A 27756-nucleotide genomic window follows, 5' to 3' on the forward strand; every position below is an offset into this window, starting at 1 on the left:
ATTGTAGTAATTTTAAAAAAATTTATATCTTAGACAAATTTATAAATTCAATACACAAAATTTGTCAGTATGTGATCTTTTGATTTATAATTTTTATATATTTTTTTAATTATTTATAAAATTTTAAGAAAATAAAAAAAATCCACAATTAAGTAAGTGGCATAAATCTTGTATATAATTTGACTATGATACAACTTTAAAACTTGATTAACAAACTATTTCAAATATTCAATATTACGGCCTATTTGATATAGAAAACAAATAGTTTGAAATGTCTAATAAACATACATATATAAGCAGTATGTGTACATACATATATAAGCACTAAACACATACAAATATATATAAAAATTATTTGTGTATGAAGGTTTGGTGAAAAATTTAAATTATATACTTTTTAAAAATTTATTCATTAAATAATTTTTATGAAAAATAATTGATTGTAAAAAAATTATGTCTTCACATTTATTTTTCATTCAGTGAGATAATAAATATCCATATGAAAATTTTATATTGCAATACATATAAAATTTAGATTTTGATTTTAAAAGATAGTAAAATTCAAAAAATAAAACAATAATTGGAACAAATATATATTTTATAGCATTGATTATTTTATTAAATTGTATAACTAAAAAGTTACATGCATTTGCTCGTCAAAATAAATCATCAATCAAAATTTTAAATATGCCATGCATGAAATATATATATTAATGAGCAATTAAAAGACACGGAAGTTATTTTCTATAAAAGACATATTCAATATAATAAATATAAATTATAATGATCATCGATTAATATTTGTCAAAATATTAGAATTTTTACGGATGATATTTTAATATTTTTATTTAATTACTTTGAAATCAAACTAATTAATTCAACAAATATAAAAAATAACATTTTTTATGAAATATTATTTCTTTGGTTATATTTCAAATTTTTATAGTGAAAATTATACTGGTAGCTTAAAATTTATATTTAATAATTATTGTATGAGTTTATTTGATTTTATTTGATATATATCATATAATCTTATTTAAATGTGTATTTCATTATATATGTAGATTTATTTATTATTTCAAAATTGTGTTTAACAAGAAATTCATATTCATCAATATAGTATACAAAAGATCGATTATGATATAAAATTAATTATCTATGATATATAATTCTAAAAACAGAAGGTAAAAAATTTTTGCATTAGGTTAAATATTATTTAAATTGAATTTTATGTGTTATATTTTATTATCAATATTATTATTCCAATAGGTGAGTGACACCTCATTGGTGCTCACAAAGGTGTGCATGGTAGGTGTGCAGGATATTAAAATTGTATATATATATATATATATATATATATATATATATATATATATATATATATATATATATATATATATATATATTGTTGGGTGCAATAATTGTCATTGCTTGGTAGAGCGATCGAACAGTTGTTCTCGTGCTGCTGTACGGTTTAAAAAATTTGAGTTTCACCATTACCACCAGTTATAACTTTTGGTAAAGCGGCAAGTGCTCGGTCCTACAAGTGGTATCAGAGCCAAGATCATGGGTTCGATTCCCATTGATTGCAAAGAGTGCAACTATTGGGAGGGAGATTGTTGGGTGTGATATTGTCCTTGCTTGGTAGAGCGATCGAACAGTGGTGCATGTACTGCTGTACAGTTTAAAATATTTGAGTTGCACCATTACCACGAGCTATAGCTTTTGGTAAAGCGGCAAGCGCTCGGTCCTACAATTGGTATCAGAGCCAAGGTCACGGGTTCGATCCCCATTGGTTGCAAAGAGTGCAATTATTGGGAGGGAGATTGTTGGGTGCGATAATTTTCCTTGCTTGGTAGAGCGATTGAACCTTGGTGCTTGTGCTGTTGTACGTTTTAAAAGATTTGAGTTGAATCATTACTACCAACTATAACTTTTGGTAAAGCGGCAAGCGCTCAGTCCTACATACATACATATATATCTATATGTATATATATGTGTATGTATGTATTAAAATTTGTTTCCGTTCATTTCGTTTTATATATTATGCTCATTATATTTATTATATAACATAAAATCAACAACTTGAATTTTAATTTGAGAAGCAATTTTGAAATTAAGTTATATATATAACTTCTTAATTAATTTATTCGTCAAATATGACAAGAGAATAAACACAGATAAATAACAAAGAGTGAGTCTCATGTGAGACCGTCTCACGGGTCATAATCCGTGAGACGGGTCAACCCTACTCATATTCACAATAAAAAGTAATACTCTTAGCATAAAAATAATACTTTTTAATAGGTGACCCAAATAAGAGATCCGTCTCACAAATATGACCCGTAAGACCGTGACACACAAGTTTTTGCCAATAACAAAATGATTCAAAATATTTTTTTATAAAACTAAAATTTTATTATATAATTATATGGCAAAAACTTATTTGAGACGGTCTCACGGATATTATTTGTGAGACAGATCTCTTATTTGGGTCATCCATGAAAGAGTATTACTTTTTATGCTAAGAGTACTAAATTTTATTGTGAATATGAGTATTGTTGACCCGTCTCACAGATTATGATCCGTGAGACGATCTCACATGAGAATCACTCTAATTATATTTACGTGCTAGTTAATCCAAACACATCCAATATTTACTTGCCAAATTTCCTCAAATCTCTCGGCCTGTCTTTTAGGACTGATTTTGCGTGATTTTTCATCCTGAATTTTCATGTGGATAACATGTCCATAGAAAGTGATTGAGGAAAGAATCCAAAAGAGTCCTAATCAAATCCACTGGTCATAATGCTCAAGGAATATTCGTTGATGTGGTACATGATGTTTTGATTAAAACTCAAATATGAGAATGAAACGAAAATATATCTTCGAAATGCCAAGATAATATAAAGTCAAGATCAACAAGGAAGATTACTGGAAATTCCTCTTAACAAAAAAATATAAGAAGAGTGAGTCTAATGTGAGACCGTCTCACAGATCATAATCTGTGAGACGGGTCAACCCTACCCATATTCACAATAAAAAAATAATACTCTTAGCATAAAAAGTGATACTTTTTCATGGGTGACCCAAATAAGAGATCCGTCTCACAAATAATATCCGTGAGACCGTCTCACACTAGTTTTTGCCATATAAGAAAGAGGAAGAATATGAAATCTAATTGAAACAAGAGTGAGTCTCATGTGAGACCGTCTCACGGATCATAATCTGTGAGACGGGTCAACCCTACTCATATTCACAATAAAAAATAATACTCTTAGCATAAAAAGTGATACTTTTTCATGGGTGACCCAAATAAGATATCCGTCTCACAAATAATATCCGTGAGACCGTCTCACACTAATTTTTGCCTTGAAACAATGAAGTTTCCTCGTGATGCGAAGGTCGTTTTCATTGAGATGTTATCTTGAAAGAATGTTGAAACAATGTCGTCTATGTTGTGAAAAAGTAAAAATTTATGGTAAAAAGTAAAAATCTCAAACACTCAAAATTTACCAAACTACACACTTTATAATATTTTTCTCTCTACTCAATTGTGATTTTCTTCACAAATGAGAGATCTATTTATAGGAAATCTTTACACATAATCCAAAAATAAAATACATCATTACCTACATCATCACACACTAATTTTCAATATTCAACACCTATTTTTCAACATTCAACATTCACATTTTCAACACAAATATTTTTCACATTTTAAATAATATTTCAACACTCCCCCTTGTGATGATGATCATGATACGATGATGTCTTCATTACGTGTTTTGTACTGTCTCGTTAAAAACCTTACTTGGAAAAACCCATTGGGATAAAAACCATAGTAAGGGAAAAAGAGTGCAGTCACGTAAACTCCCCCTGATGTTGACATGAACAATTCTTCACAAATTTCGTAGATTGCGCATCCCAATATTATATATGTGCTTTCTGAATATTGACGTAGGAAGTGCCTTTGTGAAGAGATCTGATGAGTTTTCACTTGATTGAATGTGACGAACATCAATACATTTATTCTTCTCAAGCTCCTTGGTGAATGCGAAGAACTTAGGAGGAATATGTTTAGTTCTGTCGCTTTTTATGTATCCTTCTTTCATTTGAGCAACACATGCAGCATTATCTTCATATAGTATCACAGGTTTCTCATCGAATGATAATCCGCATGAGATTTGGATATGTTGGGTCATTGATTTTAACCACACACATTCACGACTTGCTTCATGTAGTGCAATAATCTCAGCATGATTTGATGAAGTAGTTACGAGCGTTTGTTTCTGTGAACGCCAAGAAATTGCAGTGCCTCCACGAGTAAATACATATCCAGTTTGGGAACGTGCCTTGTGTGGATCAGATAAGTATCCAGCATCAGCATAACCAATCATACTTGAATTAGCATCTTTTGAATACAAAAGTCCCAAGTCTGTCGTTCCTCGTAGATAACGGAATATATGTTTAATTCCGTTCCAGTGTCTCTTTGTTGGATATGTGCTAAATCTTGCCAACAGATTCACGGCAAAAGATATATCAGGCCTTGTACAATTTGTAAGGTACATAAGGGCACCGACGGCACTTAGATATGGTACTTCTGGACCAAGAATATCTTCATCATCTTCACATGGACGGAATGGATCCTTTTCTATGTTTAATGATCTAACAACCATTGGAGTACTTAAAGGATTTGCTTTATCCATATTAAAACGTTTAAGGATCTTTTCTGTATAATTTGTCTGGTGAACAAACATTCCACATTCTTTTTGTTCAATTTGTAAACCCAGACAATACTTGGTTTTTCCAAGATCCTTCATTTCAAATTCTTCCTTCAAGTATGACACAACTTCTTGAATTTCCTTATTCGTTCCAATGATGTTTAAATCATCAACATATACAGCAATAATTACGTATCCGGATGTTGTTTTCTTAATGAAAACACAAGGGCATATTGAATTATTTACATATCCCTTTTTCATCAAGTGATCACTTAGTCGATTATACCACATTCGACCTGATTGCTTTAACCCATATAATGATCTTTGTAATTTTACAGAATAACATTCCCTGGGTTTTGAACTTTGTGCTTCAGGCATCTTAAATCCTTCAGGGATTTTCATATATATATTACTATCAAGTGATCCATATAAGTAAGCTGTAACAACATCCATAAGACGCATTTCTAAATTTTCAGATACCGCCAAGCTAATCAAATACCGAAACGTAATTGCATCCATCACGGGAGAATACGTTTCTTCATAATCAATTCCAGGCCTTTGAGAAAAACCTTGTGCAACAAGTCGAGCTTTATATCTTACTATTTCATTTTTCTCATTTCGCTTTCGAATAAAAACCCATTTGTATCCAACAGGTTTTACACCTTCAGGTGTAAGGACTATAGGTCCAAAAACATTACGTTTATTTAGCGAATCCAATTCAACCTGGATAGCATCTTTCCATTTTACCCAATCCTGTCGATTTTTACATTCACCAAAAGATTTTGGTTCATGATCTTCATTATCATTTATGATGTCGATTGCCACATTATAAGAAAATATATCATCAATTTCTTCTATATCTTTTCGGTTCCATATTTTTCCAGTATTAATGTAATTGATAGATATTTCACGATTCTCGTCAGTTTGTGGTTCTGACAGAACATTTTCATCATCATGTGTTTCTTCAGGAACATCATTATCTATTTTGTGATCATCATGTGTTTCTTCAGGAACATCATTCTCTATTTTGTGATCATCGTGTTTCTCTATGAATTTTCTTTTTCGAGGATTTTTATCCTTGGAACCGACTGGCCTTCCACGCTTCAGGCGTTTAATGACATCATGAGTATTTTCAATTTGTTTCTTTGGAATTTCAATTCGAGCAGGGGCATTTGCAGCATGTATATATGATTTAGTTACCCCTTTTGTGTCTGCAAATGCATCTGGTATTTGATTTGCTATTCTTTGCAAGTGTACAATTTGTTGTACATCATTTTCACATTGTTTTGTTCTTGGATCCATATGTAACAATGATGATACATACCACGTAATTTCCTTTTCGGTATGTTTCTGTTCTCCCCCTAACATTGGGAAGATTTCCTCATTAAAATGACAATCAGCAAAACGTGCTGTGAACACGTCTCCTGTCTGAGGTTCAAGATATCGAATGATTGATGGACTATCATAACCGATATAAATTCCAACCTTTCTCTGAGGTCCCATTTTCTTTCGTTGTGGTGGTGCAATAGGCACATACACCATACATCCAAAAATTCTCAGATGAGAAATGTCTGGTTCTTTACCAAATGCAAGCTGCAATGGGGAGTATTTATGATATGCACTTGGTCTGATACGAATTAATGCAGCAGCATGTAAAATTGCATGTCCCCATATAGAAATAGGGAGCTTTGTTTTCATGATCATTGGTCTAGCAATCATTTGCAGACGTTTAATCAATGATTCAGCCAATCCATTCTGTGTATGTACATGAGCAACAGGATGCTCAACAATGATTCCCATAGACATACAATAATCATTGAAAGTCTGGGAAGTAAATTCACCAGCATTATCAAGTCTAATTTTCTTGATTGTATAATCGAGAAATTGATTCCTCAATTTTATTATTTGAGCAAGTAATCTTGCAAATGCAACATTTCGAGTTGACAATAAACATACATGTGACCATCTGCTGGAGGCATCAATCAATACCATAAAGTATCTGAATGGTCCACATGGTGGATGGATTGGTCCACAAATATCACCCTGAATACGTTCAAGAAACATTGGTGATTCAGTTTGGATTTTGGTTGGTGATGGTCTTATAATAAGTTTTCCGAGAGAACATGCTTTACATTGAAACTTATTATTCTGAAAGATCTTCTGGTCTTTCAATGGATGACCATGTGTATTTTCTATAATTCTTCGCATCATTGTTGAACCAGGATGTCCTAATCGATCATGCCAATTGATCAGTATTGAAGAATTATCAACTACCATGTTTGATTCAATTGGACTTATATATGTATAATGCAATCCAGTAGGTAGCATTGGTAGTTTTTCAACTACATATTTCTTTCCTGATTTATATGTGGTAAGACACATATATTTCTCATTCCCTTCATTCATTGTTTGAGTATCATACCCATGGGAATATATATCATTAAAACTCAACAAATTTCTTTTCGATTGTGGTGAATATAAAGCATCATTGATCAAAAATTTTGTACCATTAGGTAACAAAAATTGTGCTTTACCACAACCTTTAATCAAGTCTACATGACCTGATATTGTATTCACCATTGTTTTTGTTGGTTTTAGTTCCAAGAAATATCTTTTATCTCGGAGGATAGTGTGCGTTGTACCACTATCAGGTATGCAAAATTCATCTTTGTTCATAGCATTTTCCATATTTGAACTTCAAAAAAATATGCAATGAAATAAAATTACTGACAATACATTAATACATATGCCAAAATATAACACACGATAAAATATTATCATACAATTACATGAAAAATAAAATGTTTTACATATTTATTCCACCCGCAAATTGATCATTGTCTGAGAAATCAATCAGAAAATCTCCAGCATCAAAATGAGTTGAATTACTCAAAGGTTCACTGTTTTCAGCGAAGTTGGTCTCCTTTTCTTTCCCCTTTATTGATTCTTTATAAAGTTTGCAAAGGTGCTCAGGGGCTCGACAAATACGGGACCAATGTCCTGGAGTACCACATCTGAAACAAGAACTTTCAAATCTTTTTGAGTGATTTTCATTTACACTCGTGTTCTCTTGATGCCTTTTCGGTGGATGATTTGGGACGTTCCTTTGAGATGAGTTATTGAAGTAACTATCTCGATTATTTTCAAAACCACGGCCGCGTCCACGACCACGACTATTTCCACGTCCCCGACCACGTCCACGACCACGACCTCGATTTCGTCCTCGACCAAAATCTTGTCTATAACTTTGATTTTGGTTGCCAGATTTAAATTCATTTTTGCTTACGACATTTGCTTCAGGAAATGCCGTTGAACCAGTAGGTCGTGCCTGATGATTTCTCATTAATAGCTCGTTATTCTTTTCCGCCACAAGGAGACAGGCGATAAGTTCAGAATATCTCAAAAATCCACGCACTCTATATTGTTGTTGTAGAGTTATATTCGATGCGTGAAAAGTGGAAAATGTTTTCTCAAGCTTTTCCAATTCTGTAATCTCATGCCCACAAAATTTCAACTGCGAGATTATTCTATACATCGCCGAGTTGTAATCGCTGACTTTTTTAAAGTCTTGGAATCTTAACGTATTCCATTCATCCCTAGCGATCGGAAGTATAACTTCCCTTATATGTTCGAATCTTTCTTTTAATCCCTTCCATAAAGTCATGGGATCTTTTTCAGTCATATATTCACATTTTAATCCATCGTCGAGATGTCGACGCAAAAATATCATGGCTCTTGCCTTTTCTTGTGATGTGCATATGCCATTTTCTTTTATGGTCTCATTTAGACCTAATGACTCAAGATGCATTTCTACATCGAGAGTCCATGGCATATAATTTTTCCCAGTAATGTCAAGAGCGATGAATTCGAGCTTTGTCAAGTTTGCCATGGTGGTACTAAAAATCACGATGCATTTTATTAGTTAATGAATATTGCAATACAAAGTAATGGATAAACAACAAGTACAAGTATTTGTAAAAATAACGAAAACGCACGAGGAGGATATTCTCCGATAAATACAAGACTCGTGAGTATGATAACCAAAATAATTAAAAATATCCTTGAGAAAGCCATCTTCTTTTTTCTTCAAAAAATTTGATGATGAATAATTTTTAGAGAAGAAGAGAAAGTTGGAGTGATTGAATGTGTTTGTGAGATGATATTTATAGGGCAAAAACTAGCCGTTTGTTACCGTTTATGACCGTTGGTGTACAAAAAATAAATGTATGTATTTGTATAATTTTATGGTAATAATATGATGTATATAATATTAGACATGTTTAAATAATTATGTATATCATATCATAATATTATAATGAGTGTCATAATTTATTTTGTTTAAAAACCTTATAGGATTTTATACTTGTCGTATCCCTTACCGGGAGTGTGGGATGTCGTCTTAACATCCTCCCAGGATTTATAACAAGTTTATGAAAAATTTATTTTTATTATTTCTAATAATAACATTATATTGTATATTAAATAAATACACAATAAATAAATAACAGTAAAATAAATATTATTACTTTTTGTTTAAAAACCTTATAGGCTTTTATACTTGTCGTATCCCTTACCGGGAGTGTGGGATGTCGTCTTAACATCCTCCCAGGATTTATAACAAGTTTATGAAAAATTTATTTTTATTATTTCTAATAATAACATTATATTGTATATTAAATAAATACACAATAAATAAATAACAGTAAAATAAATATAATTACTTTTGTTACCTTTTTCTTCTGTTTGGAGCTTGGAATAGTATGTAGGACTTTTAGAGCTTCGTGCTGATAACGTGTTGTGAAAAAGTAAAAATTTATGGTAAAAAGTAAAAATCTCAAACACTCAAAATTTACCAAACTACACACTTTATAATATTTTTCTCTCTACTCAATTGTGATTTTCTTCACAAATGAGAGATCTATTTATAGGAAATCTTTACACATAATCCAAAAATAAAATACATCATTACCTACATCATCACACACTAATTTTCAATATTCAACACCTATTTTTCAACATTCAACATTCACATTTTCAACACAAATATTTTTCACATTTTAAATAATATTTCAACAGTCTATGTATTTTGGATATTTTGCATGCTATTTTATAACTTTATATTTGGGTTTTGTTTGTGGATATTATTCACTTATTTATGTTATTTGCGGTATTTCAACCTAGAGGGTGTTCATGCTTGGTCGAACTTTTTTTGTCATGTTCCGAGTCCGTGTCCGCGCCTACGTGACTGCACAATGGACCCCTATAGCAACTATTTTGTATTCGTCCTCGCTTTACGAAAATGATTAATCCAAGTTGCTATAGAAGTTCATTGTAGCTCATTATAAACTCATTTTAAATCTTTAATTTTTAATATATGGAATAAGGATATCACAAAATAGTTCCTAAATTAGTTGAACTTGTCCAGCTCTATCAAAATTAAGCTCCTTCACAAGTGGTATCAATGAGCTACTAATGGACCGTTTTGAAAATTCTGAGCAGTAATTTATCATAAGCTATATTTTTTTGTAAAAACTGTAAGATTCTGATTATTCAATTAATATCAGATTTGATGTCAAATATTTGATTCTCGTAAGTTGGAAGGTAGTATAATTATTCTAATCGAGATTGTTGATGATCGAAAATCATTTCTACTTTAAAAACTATTAGGATAAGATATTTAATTAATCTTACAATTTAAAATATTCGAATTATCATTTATTACCTAATGTTATATCATTTGATAAAGTGAGTAACACTGATAATAAAAAAAAAATATTTTTTTCTTAAACGTGAATAATAAATATAATAATAATTTAGGAGAGGTAGCAGTATAGGAAAAATACAAATCAATGACAAGAAAAGGGTTACCAATTGGAGTGGTCTCATGTGAGACCGTCTTACGGATAATAATTTATGAGACGGGTCAACCCTACCCATATTCACAATAAAAAGTAATACTCTTAGCATAAAAAGTAATATTTTTTCATGGGTAACCCAAATAAGAGATCCGTCTCACAAATACGACCCGTGAGACCGTCTCACGTAAGTTTTTGTCTACCAATTGATGGTCCACGAGAGATTTCTGATGCTGTGAGAATCCATGACACCTTTATCTTTATTCTTCCATTTGTTGATCCTTCTTCCACTGATCATTTACAGTCAAGTACTCGATCCATTTTTACTAGCTCCTCCAATGGCTAAAATCCCTCCATTCTTCTCCAACTTCCTCTCGTTCTTCGTCGTCCTCCTCCATCTCGGCTGCTTCTTCACCACCTCCCGCCGCCACCAGGGCCGCAGCGGCCACCACCTCTTCTCCCCTGCTTCCTCCTTCTCCAACTTCAAGAAGAAGCTAACCCCACCGAGTAAAAAACTTGCTTCTCTCCTCAGACGCCTAGTCTTTTTCCTCCCTTCTTCCTCGTCTGATCCGATCCCTCATCCGCACTCGATTCCATCTCCCTCTTCCTCCACTAGATCCTTACGTTTGAATCCTCCGGCCATTGTCTTCCCCACGGAAGAAAATGACAGCGCTGTGCTGATCAATAATCCTTCATTCTTGCCCGCTGATGATATATTCCCATGTACAATCTGCGGAGAAATCTTCCAGAAGTTGGCTCTTCTTGAACAGCACCAGTCTGCGAAGCACCCGGTTTCGGAGCTCGTCGATGGCGAGAACATCGTCCGGATCATATTCAAAATGGGTTGGCCGGAGAAAGGAAGATGCCCCACCATCCACCGGATCCTGAAGATTCACAACAGCACAAAGATCCTAACTCAGTTCGAAGAGTACAGAGAGTTCGTCAAGTCGAAAGCAGCTGCCAAGATCAAGCCATCGAGGGACGAAAGATGCATTGCAGACGGGAACGAGCTACTGAGATTTCATTGCACCACTTTCATATGTGAGTTATCGGATTCCGCCATCTGCAACCACCAGTACTGCTGCGTCTGCGGGATTATCAGGTCTGGATTCTCTTCGAAGATGGACGGAATCTCCACGTTCCCGACAAGCTGGACGGCACACGTGGCGATACCGGAGGACATCGAGGAGGAGTTCCGGTTCATGAGCGTGAAACGGGCCTTGGTTGTCTGTCGGGTCGTGGCTGGCCGGGTAGGATGCGACGCGGGTATAGTGGACAAGGAGGATTCCGGGTTCGATTCGTTGGTGGGTCGGGGCAGTAGCGGGTTCGAGGAGGAGCTGTTGGTGTTTAATCCAAGGGCTGTTCTTCCATGCTTTGTGATTCTGTACACCGTGTGATTAAATTCGAGTGTGACGTGGCTTAATCTCTGCCGTCGATATCAATTACACGCACAATGTAACATAAGATGTGTCTTTTTTTTTTTTGTTATAATTAATTTTAAAAAGATTCATGTGACGTACATTTCACATTATATCATCTAACCATACATATTTATTCTGTCACTTGAAATTTTTTTTTTTACTCTAGGGCGGGGTTTGGGGTCGAACTCGATCCCGAATCGTCGCTATATTTACAACGAGACTACTGCTAGGCTAAAGACATTTGTCTCAATTCTTTAGTTGTTTTGTGATATAAACAAACTTTATATTTTGGAGATGTCAAAACCGGTTAAGTCCGGTTCACCAAATTAGAAACAAAATTAAATAGATCTGTCACACCGTCTAAAATTTGTGATCGACTCATTCAATTAGCCTATTTTGGAGTTTTCTATGATGGATAGCATTGGAATGAGGAACATAGGTCCATCGAGTTTTCTGAATGAAATTAAGAACAGAGGTATCAATGATGTTAATTATTTTTCCACCTAAATTAGTTTGGAAAAAGTTGTGTACTAAACCTTATAGTAATGTTTAGCGTGGACTGTGGGGGTCCGTATAAAGTTGGAAAATTGAAGTGTAAATAAGGCCTTTTTGCTTTATTGCCATACTATATTACACGTAGGTCTGGTTCGATACGGATGAAAAACCCGATATTTTATATTGAAAACTTTTTGTATTGAAAAATGAATACCGATACCGCATTGTTGGTATATCGAAATTTTGGTATGACATGAATTTTATACCGTTCTTACCATAAAAATTCGGTCTACCGAAATTTTGGTACGATATCAGTATAATATTGTTTATACCAAAATTTTTTAAAAAAAATGTGTTATTCACATCGAAATACCGAATTTTTTTGAATCTCATACGGAAATGTCGAATTTTTTTGAATGTCATTATGATATTGAAATTGGCATTATATTATAATGTTTAAAATATATGATTTTTTTTTACATTTCAATATTTTTAAAAATTTGTACTGATGTCGATACCAAAAGTTCGATATGATATCATACCGTACTAAAATTTACGATATATCCTTAAATACAATATATGTTGTATTTTATGGTACGATAAGTACGGAATACGGGAATATTCGATATTTTTTTCTCACCCTAGCGACCTAATGTTAAAGCCAATTATTACGTGAATTTATAATGAGAGTGACCCCTTATGTATTTCCAACTGTGACTGTTGAGTTCTTGAATCCCTCACGATTAATGTCATAATAAATCGCAAAACCCGTACAAAACCTTAATCCCTTTTGTTCGTAATGTATCAAAAGATTCGTCGACTTATGAACTACAAACGCACTTAATCTTGGATTTTAATTCATCTTTAGAACCTAACAAAAGAGGGTTCAAAATAGTTTTGATCCCAAATAATATAAACGAAAACACGGTATTTCAAGAAATGCACAATTTTGAGACAGTATTTGCACTTTAGATGCTATCTATCTCCCTTTAATTATCAACGACATTTGGTCTAACTACGAGGATAAGAAAATGGCCAAAATCCATAAAAATGTGTCCATAAGTAGGCCATGGAAGCATAAAAAGTTTTCATAAAATGGTTGGTAGATGTTACCTATTTGAGTAGTGTCATCATCGACCGAGCACATGATACATGTGTTGAGTGATAAAGTGACCGTGATTTATCAACTCGGCACACATGTCATGTGTTGTGTGAGTAAGAACACTATCTATGTGGGTAGCATGAAAAAAACCGTGAAAATGACATTCGAGCAAACCGTGATTTGTGATGAATCATGCAGGTTTCACGCTATTAATTACTTTTCATCCCAATCCTCGTGAGTCATGTCCCATTCGGTATAAGTGTACTTCAATTTGGTTTGCAACAACCAAAAAGTCGGGGAACCAATTAGTTACAACAAGCATTCACTTGTAATAACTTCTGTTTGCACTACCCAAAAACATTTTCTATTTTTTTCTACTTTGATGAATCCAGCTGATCCTCAAACTGTTTTGCCTGATAACCTATTCGAGAAATTATATTTTTGCATATATTTGTCTTTTTTATGATTTTGATGATTTATGTAAGATCGGTCACTTGTCGTTTTACCCAAAGTTATAACTGGTACAATGGTACAACTCAAATATTTTAAATCGTATAGCAGCTCAAACGCCACATTTTGATTGCTCAAACAAATAGAGACAATTATTGTGCATCCATATCTCACTCTCAATAATTGTTTTTCCTGCGCTCAATGAGAATTGAGCTTCGGCTCGGAGCTTGACTCTAGTACCGATTATAAGACATATTGATTTCTTTTTAGATTGATCTATTTTATTATGTTAGTGGTTTAATCGTAGTAGTTTTATTCGTTATTATTTTTCCTCCCAAATATAAAATCCTGATTTTTCGCCTATTAAGAGGTTGTTGGTTCATGGGCATGAGCCCTCAACTTGGGATATTAGTTCAAACTCAACGTTCAGTGAAAAGAAAAATAATCTTGGATTTCAAGATATAATTCATTCATTGAAAGAATTTTTCCTTAAAATATAATTTTTTTTATTGATAAGATTATGTGAAATATTGAATTAAAGATTTTGCCTTTCTAGATATATGATATTTATGATAATGATTTTTATGACATAATATTATTGATTTAAAAAGAGATTGTTTCTGATAGAACTCTTAATATCCATATCTTGTAGTTTTTCTTTTGAAGATAAACCCTAGAAAAGAAGGAAGCTATAAATAAGAGAACCAAGCTAAGGAAAGAGGTTCTCGGGTTGTTCGACCTTTGGTGGTTGCGTATTGTTTGCACTTTAAGCACGCCTTGTTTTTCAGAGAAAAACAATTCATAAAGACGTTGATGATTTGAAGAGTCTGTTTCACGTGTTGCCGTGATTGTTGGAGACATCTGCAGACAACAAGCGTGAAAGTGTTGGTTGAAGATCATGATTTACTATTCCAATTTTTGGCACCGTGTTATTGCTTTTTGAATACGTTTTAGTGTTGGTAGTTATTTTAGAAATCAGTTTATTTTTTCAAAAGGTTGAGAAAATTGATTTTCATTAAAGTCACTAGTAATCGGTTTTTGTAAACTAAAAAGTGTTTTCTAGTGATTATTTTGCTTTGAGGCACCGCTTACTTGTGCACAATTAATCCTGAGTTATTTTAGTTTAATATACTTGTTTGTGTTATATTATTCCACTTTGTGCCAAATGTGAAACAACATTTAAATATGATACACACAAACTCTCGTGTACTTTTTACATTTTATGTTAAACAGAATAATAAACCTCAAAAGATCAAAAAAAAGTAAAACACTATGAAGCTTTTGATTCATTTACTCACCAAATCTTACACATCTTTGTTTTATCCTATTTTTGGCTCAAACTCTATAAAGATTAGAGTTATAAATCAGATGTTATTTATGTATATTGATTTATTATTTTTATATCATACATATTTAATCATCGTATCCAGCGAGCAAACGACAAGTGTTCAGTTCCATTAAAACTATTTAAATTAAATTTAAACCTAAAAATGATTGGGCATGGAGTGTGACGATAGAAAATCAACTTCGAGATATTGTACCTTTGTTTGGGGGAAATCTTTCAACTTTAAGGTGTAAAAAAATGTGGTGGCAAAAAGTATTGCTGGAGTTTAATTTAGAGCAGTAGTCAATAGAATTTGTGAAGTTTTGTAGGAGATGATATTTGTAATTATAGGGATTTTCACGTGAGCAGTTTCCTTATGACGGTGAATATAATATTATTTGTTAAGAAAAAATATAATATAAAAAATGAGAAATGGTAAAATAGGAAAGAATGTTGATGTTTCCATAGAGCGGTTATTATTAGGGGCTCAACTATAATAAAATAGTAAATAGTAAATAAAAAAAATTAAAAAGAGTAAAATAGGAAAGAAAGTTGGTGTCGATATATAGATTTTAGGATTTTTTTGAAATATTTGAATTATTATATATCTGGATATTTTTTTTCTATATTTTTTAAAGTTTCATTTCGAATAAAATATTACCTAAAAAATTGATTTTTTTTTTATTATGGGCAAAAATTGTCTTTAAATACTGGACACAAATTTCCCAAACATTTTCCTGCTGTTATTTTGTACTTGCCCAAACCGTGCTACCCCTCCGGAGTTTCAATTACCCCTGCGTTCGTAGTGCAACGGGTGGTCGCTACCTCCATCCCTCGCCGTCTGGGCTGCTTGTGTCGTCCGCAGAAGATGCCACCTTGATAGTACTGCAGCTGCTTCCCCGGTTTCTCTAGCCCCGCAGCATCTCTCATCGTTCTAGGGCTCGTCTCGTATTTGTCATAGATTTATATTTTTGCTGATTTGTTGTTACTGATTAGTCGAATTATTATTTTCGGTTGAAAGAAGAGTCGTGTGTTACTTATCGATTGATGCATAAAACAGCTGGTGGGATTTGATGGTGTTGAAGCTCTCTGACCCTTTCCTTTTATAAAATCAGAACAAAATGGGTAGCATCGAGCCATTTAATCGGTAAACGCGATGACCACCTTGCGATTGCATTGCGTTCCATTAGTTATTCTCGCTTGTGTTGCTTCTTAGTTTTGGTGACATTTATCTATTTTCTTTGTTAACATTAATCGATAGCTTGGTGAAACTTGCTGCAAGAGCATTTTATGATGACATAACAACGAAAGGAGAAAACCAGCCCAAGACTGGAAGAAGTGACAACAGAGGCATTGCTGTGGTCATTCTTGATGCTCTTACTCGGTATTTACTCTTCTGTTTTAGCTTCTTTGGCCAAATTTTGTAATTTTTTAGTGATTTGAGTGTAGTTTATTATTGATATAATTTATGTGGTGCGCTTATTAATTGGCAAGTTACTTCACAAAATTTGGTTTGTAACTATTTTATTGTGTACCATAAATATCGTTTAACCTCTTGCTTTTCATCAAGAGGATGCTTGAAGGGAGAACATATAGAGCTATGGTGTGTTAGTATTATTTGTGGCACGTGACATCACAAATAAAAGTTTATACGTGTATCAGAATTACAAGTTATATGTCTAGAATTAGTATAAATACCATGTATATTTAAAGTTGCTAACTTCTAACGCAAATTATATGGAAAAATCGATTAGATTTTACAAATACGAATAACAGTGTACCCCTCCATTCACTGTGGACTTGTCAAATGACTCAAATCTAACAGTCGGTAGTGTGTGGGATAAGTCTTGGAGCATACTGTTTGTTATTCAAGAAGCTCGTATATCACTGGAGAACAATCGAGCTAGACGAGAGCTATTAAATTTCACTCAAGGAGGGAATAGTTGCCATTCATGCAACATTTACTAGCTTTTAATTTTTAAGTCCCAGGTTCTAGGAGATAGGACTTCTAAAGGATAGGAATTCTTGGAAAAAAACTAAAAGGGAGCTCTTGAACCTATGATCATCATCAATCCTTCATATGGTAATTGATACAAAGTTCATGGCTTTGTGATTGCCGATTGGACTAACACTTCATTCCAGTAAGACATAGTAATTTAGCTATATTTTAATTTGTTTTGATAATTTAAAATCGCTGTATCCTCAGTTATATCAATACAGATGGCTGATTTATATACCTTCTAAAAGGACCACTTCTCGTTTTTTTATTGAATCATTGATCATAGAGGTAGGTACTGGACAATCAACAGATTCAGATTATGTGAACTAGTTTTCTGGATGAGAAATTCTTCATTCTACTTAATAAATTAGTAGTTAAGGTTCTAAAATTCGCTAAGCACTAATCGGACGCCAGACCCGCGCCTAACGCCTGGGCCTGGTAGGAGAATTCTTGATTTCGATGTTTTCCTCACTGGAGTGAACATACGTGTTAGAACTAATATAAACAGTCCATTCTTTTAACTCTTCATCTGTTTTAGTGGGGACTAAGCCCATTTGTAAGCAAGCCCATTAACTGGCCCACATATGCTTGTGTATTATTACGTTCTAATCCTAAATCTCCCATCTGTATCATTTCTTCCTTCATCATGCCTGTAATTTCTTCCTTCATCATGCCTAGAGTCTCATGCCTACAGCCGGAGTTCTGTATCATTTCTTCCTTCATCATGCCTACAGCCGGATTCCTACCACCCTAAGGCTGCCTAGGCTGGCCGACTAGCACCTTTTCGATGAGGTCACTAGGCTGTCGTGTGGGCCACAATTTAGAACACTGGTAGTAGTTATCCATGTAAAAATAGAAAAAAGTTTCACCCCCTCTTAAAATGGACACCCCAGAGATACATTGAATCGTTGGCCCGTGGGTTTATTCAATATGATTGCTTCGCAAAATTGTGAATTATATAATACTTGTTCCCCAAAATATTTTATTCACTAATAAAAAAGTAATAACTTTCTGTTCCATGACTCATATACACCTTATTTTAGTCTGTTAGTTTCTATATGGTGTACATGGATTAAAAAGGGCATGATAAAGACATTGATACTGTTTCAGATTTGATATTTTAGTGAACTACTGTGCTTATTCATCTGGGAGTCTCAAAGTGTTCAATTGTTTTTTTGGTGTTTTATGGCTAAATGGAGTTTTATAACACTTACACCTGTGACTTTACTGAATTCCATATGGAATCACAACATATTACTCAAGGCCCTTAGTTGTAACGTTATTTTTTTTTGTGTAATACACCCATGTGTGTGTTATTATTATGTTTATTTATATTTAACATGAAAGTTAAAGTTAGCTGTCTTAGTAGAAGAATTTGTCGTAAAATTTTTAAAAGATTTGAGTGGAAGTCTTGATCAAAGTTATTTGTATAAAATTTTACCAAACTTGGATCTTGTTTTATGCTGCATCGTAGCTTATGTCTTCTGATTTTTCAAGCCTTCAAGGGGAAAATGAATGGTGAGTTTGGAATTAAGATTATGAAATTGGTGGATGTTGGCATTTGGCAGTTAAAATTTATTAATCCGACACTCATATTTCAATTTGTCTTACTGTATATTAGCTGCATGGGTAATGCCAATCTTAATGGGCTTAGAGTGCGTTTGGATAGAGAATCCTTGTAATCAAGCGCACCTTATTTAAAATACACATTTTTTAAGAAAAATGATGTTTGGAAGTAGAACTTGATTTAATAAAAAGCGCACGGCTTCCATGAATCGTGCGTTTTTTGCGCTTCATAGGAAAAATAGTTTTTTATTATTATTTTAAAAAATCTGACAGAGAATAACCTCTATTTATTAAAAACTAGAGCAGGGGAAACCCAAATATCTTGTTGCCTATGCCCCACCCTCTGCCCCCACATTGCCTTTGCTTTTGTCATCACATTTTAATATTTGATACTTGGAAGATGAAAAAGATGATGATTTAATATTTGATATATTTCATATTTTTTAAAATAAATTGATTTTATTTTTATATGTTTAAGTAAAGCATGCACTTCGTTTTGCGCTTTAAGTTCCAGGACACCTGAGCGCTTTAATGCACTTTGCGCTTTTGACAACTATGGATGTGACTTCTATACCTGAACTGCCTCTTGATGTGTATTCAACATCATGTTTGTTGTTTGTTTCAGACGTCAGTGGGTAAGGGAAGAAGATTTGGCCAAGGACTTGAAGCTTCACACAAAGCAACTTCGGCGAACTCTAAGATTTTTTGAAGAAGAAAAGCTTGTCACTCGTGATCATCGCAAGGAGGTTAGATTTGCTGGTTGAGTTTTATGGTCAAATTCATCCTCTCTCTACCATTATTTTTTCTTTATTTGTTCCATCCTTTTGTGATTGCGAAATCTCATTCTTTAGCTTTTATTTTATTTTTTTCCTCCCTAGGTTTTTGGCCTTCTTTTTATATGGAGAATGATTATATCCCCAACATTATGCTCACACAATCTCGCAAATGTGTGTATGTATTTATTCTCACATATATTATTGGTTATGTGCCCTTCATTGTTTTCATAGTAGATTCATGTAACTTTATTCATGTGTGGCCATTTTTTGTACACGTGCATAGAAGAGAGATGGTGATTGCACTTACTTATGTGGTGCTTCGAGATACAGTTGGAAAACTTAATTGAGAAGGACCAGAATAATTGACCACTATTTAGAATATATATGTCCATATTAGGGCCAATAGTTCTCTTTAAGTAGGTGTTAATCCAATATGCCAAATAAGAATCATGTAATTGGCCTTATATATTTGGTTTTCTTGCTTGAAATCATTTCTATGAATGCACGTACTTGTTGCTCTAGGTTATTGAAGTTCACTTCATCTAGGTAAAGAGGGATACTTGAGGGTGAATGGGACTCGGTGGATAAATATCTCTGGTAGATATGGAGAAGAATTAGGAAAAAGTTTTTTTTTCCTCCAAAAAATAAAAAAATGTCTTCCATGAAATGAGACTGACATTTCTAAAGTTTACTTCCGTTTTTTATGGATTGGATCACACCATTGATTAACCATTCATACTTGTTTGATTACATCAAAATAGCTGGTTTACTCTCTCTTTGACCTGTTAACAGTTGTCTATGATTTATATTCTGAAAGCCATTTGTTTTCTAGCCTGTATTCTGAAGTAATCTCTAAGTCAACATGGTTTGGTCTTATTTATCCTTTTTTTCTTTTCTTTTCCCTTTTTGAGTACCTAGGATTGCTTTCAATATTTTGTGAATAAATGCCCTTTTTTATAGGATATATTATTTGTCTCTGAAGCTGGAATTATGGAGTTGGTCACCGGAAGTTCATTTGCAGTTCTTTTTTGTATTTTGTTTAGGGTATTGCTTCAAACTAATATCTCTTTGATATTTGGTAGACTGCTAAAGGTGCAAAAATTTACAATGCCGCGGTGGCTGCCACTGGTGACAGTCAGCATAATGGGCGAGAAGGCGATGAAAAGCTTAAGATGCATACACACTCATATTGTTGTCTTGATTATGCACAGGTTTTTAGCTTCTGAAGCCTTCATAACTAGAACATATATTGAAACTTGTAATAAACTGATATTATTTGTAGTATGCACTCATTTTTTATTTGTATGAATCAGCTTGATATTATTCAGAGAAAAAATATGAACATTTAATTTGATATTTTTAAAGAATGAAGACATTGTGTCGAACTATTCATTATTTTAATAAAGGTAGTCATTAGTACACTTTCTTGTACCAAACTATTTTTCAGAGACTATAGATTCGCGATGGAAGTTTTTATAATTTGAGTAGGACTGTAGGAATGTTTTTAATAACACATTTGGTGTATCGCTACTTGGTTCTTAATATAAAATAATAAATTATGTTAAATATTTATATAAAGTAATAAATGTCAATTCAATAAGAGTGTCATGCGTTGGGGAAAATTATTTCCCTCCAGGACGTTTAGCTACCTTGTTTAGTGGAGAAACTAGGGCTTGCATCAAAGAGAGAAGGTTTGTTGAACAAGAAGAAATGAGAATATTTGAGGAGTGAGAAGAAAAGAACAGCAAAGAAGGTTGAAATAGACAGGACGGGTTTGTTGAAATGAAACAAAATGAAGCTTTTCCACTTGCTTTGATGCAATATTAGCAACTTGTTACAAGCTCGGGTTTGTGGGGTTTCAGCCGGTTTACCTAAGACAATTAGCCACAAAGAAGATCAGTACAAAGCCTCCTATGTTAAATGTTTAGGCTTAACGCTTGCAAGCAGGTGGGGTGGGGGGGAGTTAGTTTTTCTTTCTTTTTTTCCAGTATTCAGCTTCTAAATTAGTGTAGCTAGCATCGGTGGGAGGAAGAGGAGAATTTTGTTCTGTTAGGACATTATCTTGACTAAGTTGGTCATCTTTTTGTAAACCTTTTTGCCATTCAAATCAATATATCACATTGCAGAGGTTTTATTCTTCTATGAATCTCTTCTTGTCCAGTTCATATGTTCGGAGCTATGCTCCGTTAACTTCCAGTTGTCAGCAGCCTTTCACATCTCAACATACAATATCTTTTGAAGTTTTCTCATGATAGAGACAATGTCTAACATTTCTCGATTGAATGTTATAATGTATATTACATTGCTGATATACACTGTATTATTGTTTGGAAGGATTCATTTATTTATACAAGTTAATTCATGAAAATATTGCATGATCGCTATATGTGGCTAATGCTCACCTTTTTGTTAAATGTTTCTGATTGTTCGTACTTCATGAAATATGGTATTTCAAATTCACTTTCTTTTCCCAGAAGCATTAATCTTTTATGTTAAAGTTTCTGTTGTCTTGCATTTCATGAAAACTATTAGATGTTAAATCGAACTATTTTTGTACTGATATTACTTTCAGCCTAGTCGATCGTCAGTATTGTTTCAGAGTATTTTTATCTGCAATCTGCCTATTTTTTCATGCCACTAAGTTTAGCATGATGTTTCATGTATAAATAGGCTGTCATGTGTGCATCTACACTTTAATTTGAGTTGGTATTAAAATAATTGTTTTACTTCCAGATATATGATGTGGTAAGGTATAGATTACATCGCATGAAAAAAAAGCTAAAAGATGAACTGGAAAGCAAGAACACGGTGCAGGAGTATATATGCCCAAACTGCAGTAAGAGGTTCTTTCTCTCTTTCCCTCCCCTATTTTTTGTTGTAGCCTTTAAGCAATGTTTTTTTAGAATAATTTGATTTTTTATGTCTGAAATAAAACTCTAGATATACGGCCCTTGACGCACTTCGGTTGATTACTCCATATGATGAGTACTTTCACTGTGAAAGTTGCAATGGAGTTCTAGTGGCTGAGAGCGACAAGTTAACTGCTCAAGAATTAGGAGATACAGATGATAATGCCAGAAGACGTCGCCATGAAAAATTAAAAGACTTGCTAACAAATATGGAGGTTTGTTCTCTTCTAATTTATATTGTATCCATGTTGGCATCACTCAACCTTCCTGAGTATGTGTATAACAAAATGAAGAATCACGAACTCTTTCTAGTGCTATGAAACTTCCAAAATACATGTGGCATTTTTATAAAAAACCAAAATTATTTATTTTTTATAAGGATTAAAGTTTGCATAGTTGATTCAAATTTGTGATTGCAATGGACACACCTGTGGAGTTTCTAAGCATGCTGCAAACAAAGTACCCAACTCTTAACCAGTGCACTTGGCATATTATTTGTTCCTTTTTATTATTAAGGTGCTGGAAACTTACTCAGTTTTTTGGTTATTTAATGGAAAATCAAGTCTACTGATGCTCTGCATTTTGCAATTATGGCATACCACCATTATATCTTCTGTACAACTTGTTTATTTCCGTTATGGCATATTTAATGAACTGCACATTTAGCCCAGTCTGTTTATAGGTTCTAGTTTAAGATTAAGTGCTTGTGAACTGTTTTAGCAGGGGCTTGCCATCAAAAGCATTGCAACCTTATGAAAAATAGCTAATGTAACTGGACTCTTCTGGGTACAATTTTCAGATAGTTATCATTCTCTTGAAAACTACATAATAGAAAAAGGTATTTCGAGTATGATCTTAAAGAATGTACAAAAAACCTTTGTTTCTCTCTTGTCAGGTCTTGTGAAATTTTACTGTTGTGCTCCATACACTTGGTTTTTAGTTAAACTAAGAAAGTTTGCTGGAGTACAGGACCAACTAAAACCACTGATTGATCAACTTGGAAGAGTTAAGGATTTACCTATTCCTGAATTTGGAAGTCTTCAAGCCTGGGAACTTCGAGCAAATGCCGCTGGCCGTGCTGGAAATGGAGACCTTAATTCCAATGATCCATCTAAATCTTCTCAAGGTCTTGGGTTTGGTGGAACTCCTATGCCTTATGTTGGGGAGACTAAGGTTACTTTCTGTAGTACCTTATTTTGCTCACTTACACGAAGTTTTTTTTTGTTGTTGAAAGTATTAGGAGTTGTAATATTTGGAAGTATGGAACCATTGTTGGCATTATGCTAATTATGGGTGTAAACATATCGGTTGTACCGGATTTCAAGCCAACTCTTGCCCCCCTACCTTATACTGGGTCCAAATGATATAAAAGAATATCACACTTTGTTAAAAATTGGTATACATCGAGTTGGGTTTGGCATAGCCCTGTTTCTTTTTATTATTGTAAGTGTATAAATTTGGAGGAAACATAAAAAAATATTCAAAAAATTATCTGTTAACTCTTGTAATTGGTGACAAGAGTCAGACCACTTACCTGGATTAGAAAATACCCTGTCTGGATATAAATTGGGTTTTATTGGTCCGGATTCAATTGGATGGGATTTAATGCTTATGACTAGATGGTCGGATTTAGGGGTGTGACTCTGTATCTTCACCAAGGATTAGATATCATTCAAAAGCGTGATTTCAGATTCTGTCCAATTATCGAATTTGGATATAAAAAGGACCGACCATAGATGATAGGCTGACATGATATTATTGGTTTTATCGCCCTACTCATACCCCTGCTTAAACAAATAACTGTGATTCTAAGTTGCAACTACTGTAGGCTGAAAGGGATGATCATTGCAATATTTGTACTGCTGTTCTTTGTATTTCTGAGTGGCAATGTGAAGAACTCCTAAATATTGCACTTGAGGCACACAAGGATTTCTAGCCTGATCAACCTACTCAATCTACTCTGCATACTATAAGCCTGAACCATGATTTTTCTCATTTGCCTGATCAGTAAAAACATTACAAGAGGAACTAATGTACGGATATCTCAAAGCTTGGGTATTGCAGGTTGAAGTTGCTTTCAGTGGAGAAGATGAGAAAGGAGAAAATATAAAATCAATTAATACAAATACACCTGTGAAAATTTTGCCACCATGGATGATCAAGGAAGGAATGAATTATACGAAAGAGCAACTTGGAGAGACCAAGCCAGAGGCAAATATGGGTGGCAAGTCGTCGGTCGAATGGGAACTTTCGGATGACAAAAAATCCACAATTGTAAATAACGAAGCAAAGAATATTCAGGTGCGATCTGGCTTTTACAAGTTTTATCGATTTTCATTGAGATTTTTTTAAAATTTTCACATGGGGTTTATTCTTAAATTTTATACTGGTGTTGAATTTTTATCTCTGAAATATACATTTTGTTTTGCCAGGATGAATATGTGAAAGCTTATTATGCTGCTATACTTCAGCGCCAACGAGATCAAGAGGAAATTGCCAAGACACAGGAATCACCTAATGCTACTACCTCCGCACAAGTATCTTCCACACTCAGTGAGCGCCAAGTCGGCGTCAAGTCGAAACGTGATGATTATGAAGGAGAAGATGTTGAATGGGAGGAGGCCGCCCCTTCTACAGGTAAATATCATCATACTCTTTCCCTTTTATATGTTTACAAATTTTTTTATAGTAATAGTATTTATATAGCAAGTAGAGAATTTAATATTAAGAGGAACATAGGCAGGACGAGCTAAAGAAAGAATTTACCAATATTCTAAGCGAACTAGATGCTGACACAGATTAACTGTCGATCCTATTCCTTGAGGAACTTACTTTTATTGCTCGCTGAAGACTTTAAATAAACAATCTAAAAGTTCCATTTTTTTCGTAAATAATATTATATTCGTAGGATTATTTTGGGACTTAATTGTGAAGTTTCTTGGTTCTGGTAAGAAGTCAATATCCCTTTCTGAATTGTCTGCTCCTATTTTCTGAACAATATCTCTTCACAAACTCTCAAACCGCAATATAGTAAAACTAGGCCAAACCCCAAAGAAATTTGTAATTTTCCCCTATTGTTATTTTGATGAACCTTTGACAGCATGTGACTTAATGCTTTGTCTCAGGTAGCACATCTGTTCATTACAAAGTTGACTTAAATGTAGAAGCAGAAGCTTTTGAAGATGATGAAGACGATGACATCGACTGGGAGGAAGGGTAGATAGCGGATTGTTCCAGTGACTTCTGGCTTCGAAGTGATTTACCTCATCTTACCCCGATATTCAAACTTTAGATCTATTGTATAGACGAATTCGTCGATCATCGTTTTTCTTTCGACTTTTGCTTTTAGCTTCGTGCCTATGTGGTTGTGCTACATCACACTATATTTTTCCTGGTTACATGAGATTCTTGACACTTGTGAAGTTGAGGGTGCTTACATAAACAAGTAATGAAATAGTTTTGGTAACTTTGCTATAGATCCATTAATTCTTCTCATCTCGCTTACTTTTCCCAATAAAATTGATTTTCATTTATTTGATTTGAATGACTATAAATAAAAAGTATATTACCAATATGTTTAGTCAAACATAGAGAGAGATACAAGCAAGTTTCTGTCTTTTTTACATGTTGTATGTTGTCGTTTAGGTAAAATCTTATTAAAATGCAGTTGTTTAGTGTTGGATTGGTTATCATGGGATCAGATCCAAATACCATACATTCATTGGAAGTTTCTTTTGTCACCTGCCATGTTCGTGAGGACTAATGATCATCTTAAATTTTAGTTACCTGCTTACCTCATATAATAATACAAATTTCATCCAATCTGCATTAATATTTGTCAGTCAACCTTTTGACATGTTATTATTCTATTAATCTCTATTCTTTTGTTAAACAATAAACTTTTAGATTTGTTTATTTTTTATGTCCATCAAAGTGTATGTTGTCCCAATGCTGAGTAAATTATATTTTTGGTCATGTAACTCGTATATTTTTCATTTGTTGTCATCTTATCGATCCAATCACGATATAAATCCAATAACTTGTATATTTTAAACTATTTTATTTTATTAACGAGAATGTTGATGTGATATTGTATGTCACAGTAATGCTCGTCTCCATGTTATCTATTTTTATTTACACGTCATCGTTTTCGAATTCAAATTAGAGACGAAGATTGTAAATTGAAAATATAATTTTGACCCTCGAATTTTATTTTAAAACGTTGTATGGGCATGAGAAATGTGAAAATTTTAAATATAATTAAAATACAATACATGCAAACACATGTATGCATGCATATGTAACCATGGATGTCATGATTCCTAAGTTATTGTAAGATATCGATCATGTCTTGAATATAGAATACATGTATTCCACTTGAATTTAATGTAGAGTATATGTTTAATATTCAATGGTCAATGAGGTTAGATTATTGAACACAAACAAATATTTTATGCTAGTGTTCAATAAAATGAGTTGAGTTGATTTGGACTAAATTATATTAGTTATATTTTTCTAATCGAGCTATTTTGTTCGAGTTGGCTTCTGTGAATCGAGTTCGTAAACTCGTTCAATCTCTAATAATATATTTCAAAATTAAAGAAATTCATGTTACCTTGAAAAATATATTCTATTAAGCTGTCCAAAAAGTCCAATTATTTTAAATTCCAATTGAGTAAAGTCATTATGCTATTGGGTAAAATCATTTAAAAATAAAGGGGAAAAAAACCATCACAAAATTTATTAGTTTTATAGGAAAATTGCATTTTTGATTCGACACATTTATATCTTCGCATTTTTGTTATTTATATAATCAAATTTTAATTATTTTAAGTTGTCAAATTTCAATATTAATTCTTTTTTTATATAGTTTTCTTTGAGACGTGATGACATGTTTCATCAATGTTGCACTGATGCGACACTGACTTGTATAATATCATATCAGTATTTCTGATGAGAAATAAATAAAATTATCAAAAATCAAAAGTTACACGAATAATACTGAAATTTAATAATTTAATAGACCAAAATCCAAAATAATCAAACATACATCGACAAAATGTAATTTTCTCTTAATAAAAAATATCAATTTCTTTTAGTTTTTCTAGTATCAAAATTTTAAAATTTCCCAAATT

General features: G+C 33.2%; 2 protein-coding genes across 3 annotated transcripts; both read left to right on the forward strand.

Moving 5' to 3' along the window:
• The first annotated feature begins 10775 nt into the window (after positions 1–10775).
• LOC140818162 (uncharacterized) lies at positions 10776–12104 on the forward strand. The gene has a single exon (XM_073178042.1). It carries the CDS (start codon positions 10825–10827, stop codon positions 11974–11976), a length of 1152 nt encoding a protein of 383 aa, XP_073034143.1. The 5' UTR covers positions 10776–10824; the 3' UTR covers positions 11977–12104.
• A 4001-nt stretch (positions 12105–16105) lies between these two features.
• Positions 16106–26114, forward strand: LOC140818083 (uncharacterized). Of its 2 annotated transcripts, none has more exons than XM_073177917.1 (11): positions 16106–16302; positions 16432–16518; positions 16633–16755; positions 19562–19682; positions 20795–20923; positions 22446–22555; positions 22653–22836; positions 23591–23794; positions 24686–24922; positions 25054–25258; positions 25747–26114. In XM_073177917.1, exons 2-11 carry the CDS (start codon positions 16493–16495, stop codon positions 25839–25841), a joined length of 1434 nt encoding a protein of 477 aa, XP_073034018.1. In that variant the 5' UTR covers positions 16106–16302; positions 16432–16492; the 3' UTR covers positions 25842–26114. The 2 variants fall into 2 exon arrangements, with proteins under 2 accessions (XP_073034018.1, XP_073034019.1); XM_073177918.1 differs by having other exon boundaries at positions 16107–16273.
• The last annotated feature ends 1642 nt before the right edge of the window (positions 26115–27756 follow it).

The sequence above is a fragment of the Primulina eburnea genome, chromosome 17, assembly GCF_022965805.1.
Source record: "Primulina eburnea isolate SZY01 chromosome 17, ASM2296580v1, whole genome shotgun sequence".
Lineage (NCBI taxonomy): Eukaryota > Viridiplantae > Streptophyta > Magnoliopsida > Lamiales > Gesneriaceae > Primulina > Primulina eburnea.

What these genes read in the sequence shown, in the direction of transcription:
- LOC140818162 (XM_073178042.1), top strand. Translation starts at nt 10,825, where the DNA reads ATGACACCTTTATCTTTATTCTTCCATTTGTTGATCCTTCTTCCACTG.
- LOC140818083 (XM_073177917.1), top strand. Translation starts at nt 16,493, where the DNA reads ATGGGTAGCATCGAGCCATTTAATCG. An exon ending in GTTGTCTTGATTATGCACAG is followed by an intron (nt 20,924 to 22,445) that starts GTTTTTAGCTTC and finishes TTTTACTTCCAG; the next exon opens with ATATATGATGTGGTAAGGTA. An exon ending in CTTATGTTGGGGAGACTAAG is followed by an intron (nt 23,795 to 24,685) that starts GTTACTTTCTGT and finishes TGGGTATTGCAG; the next exon opens with GTTGAAGTTGCTTTCAGTGG.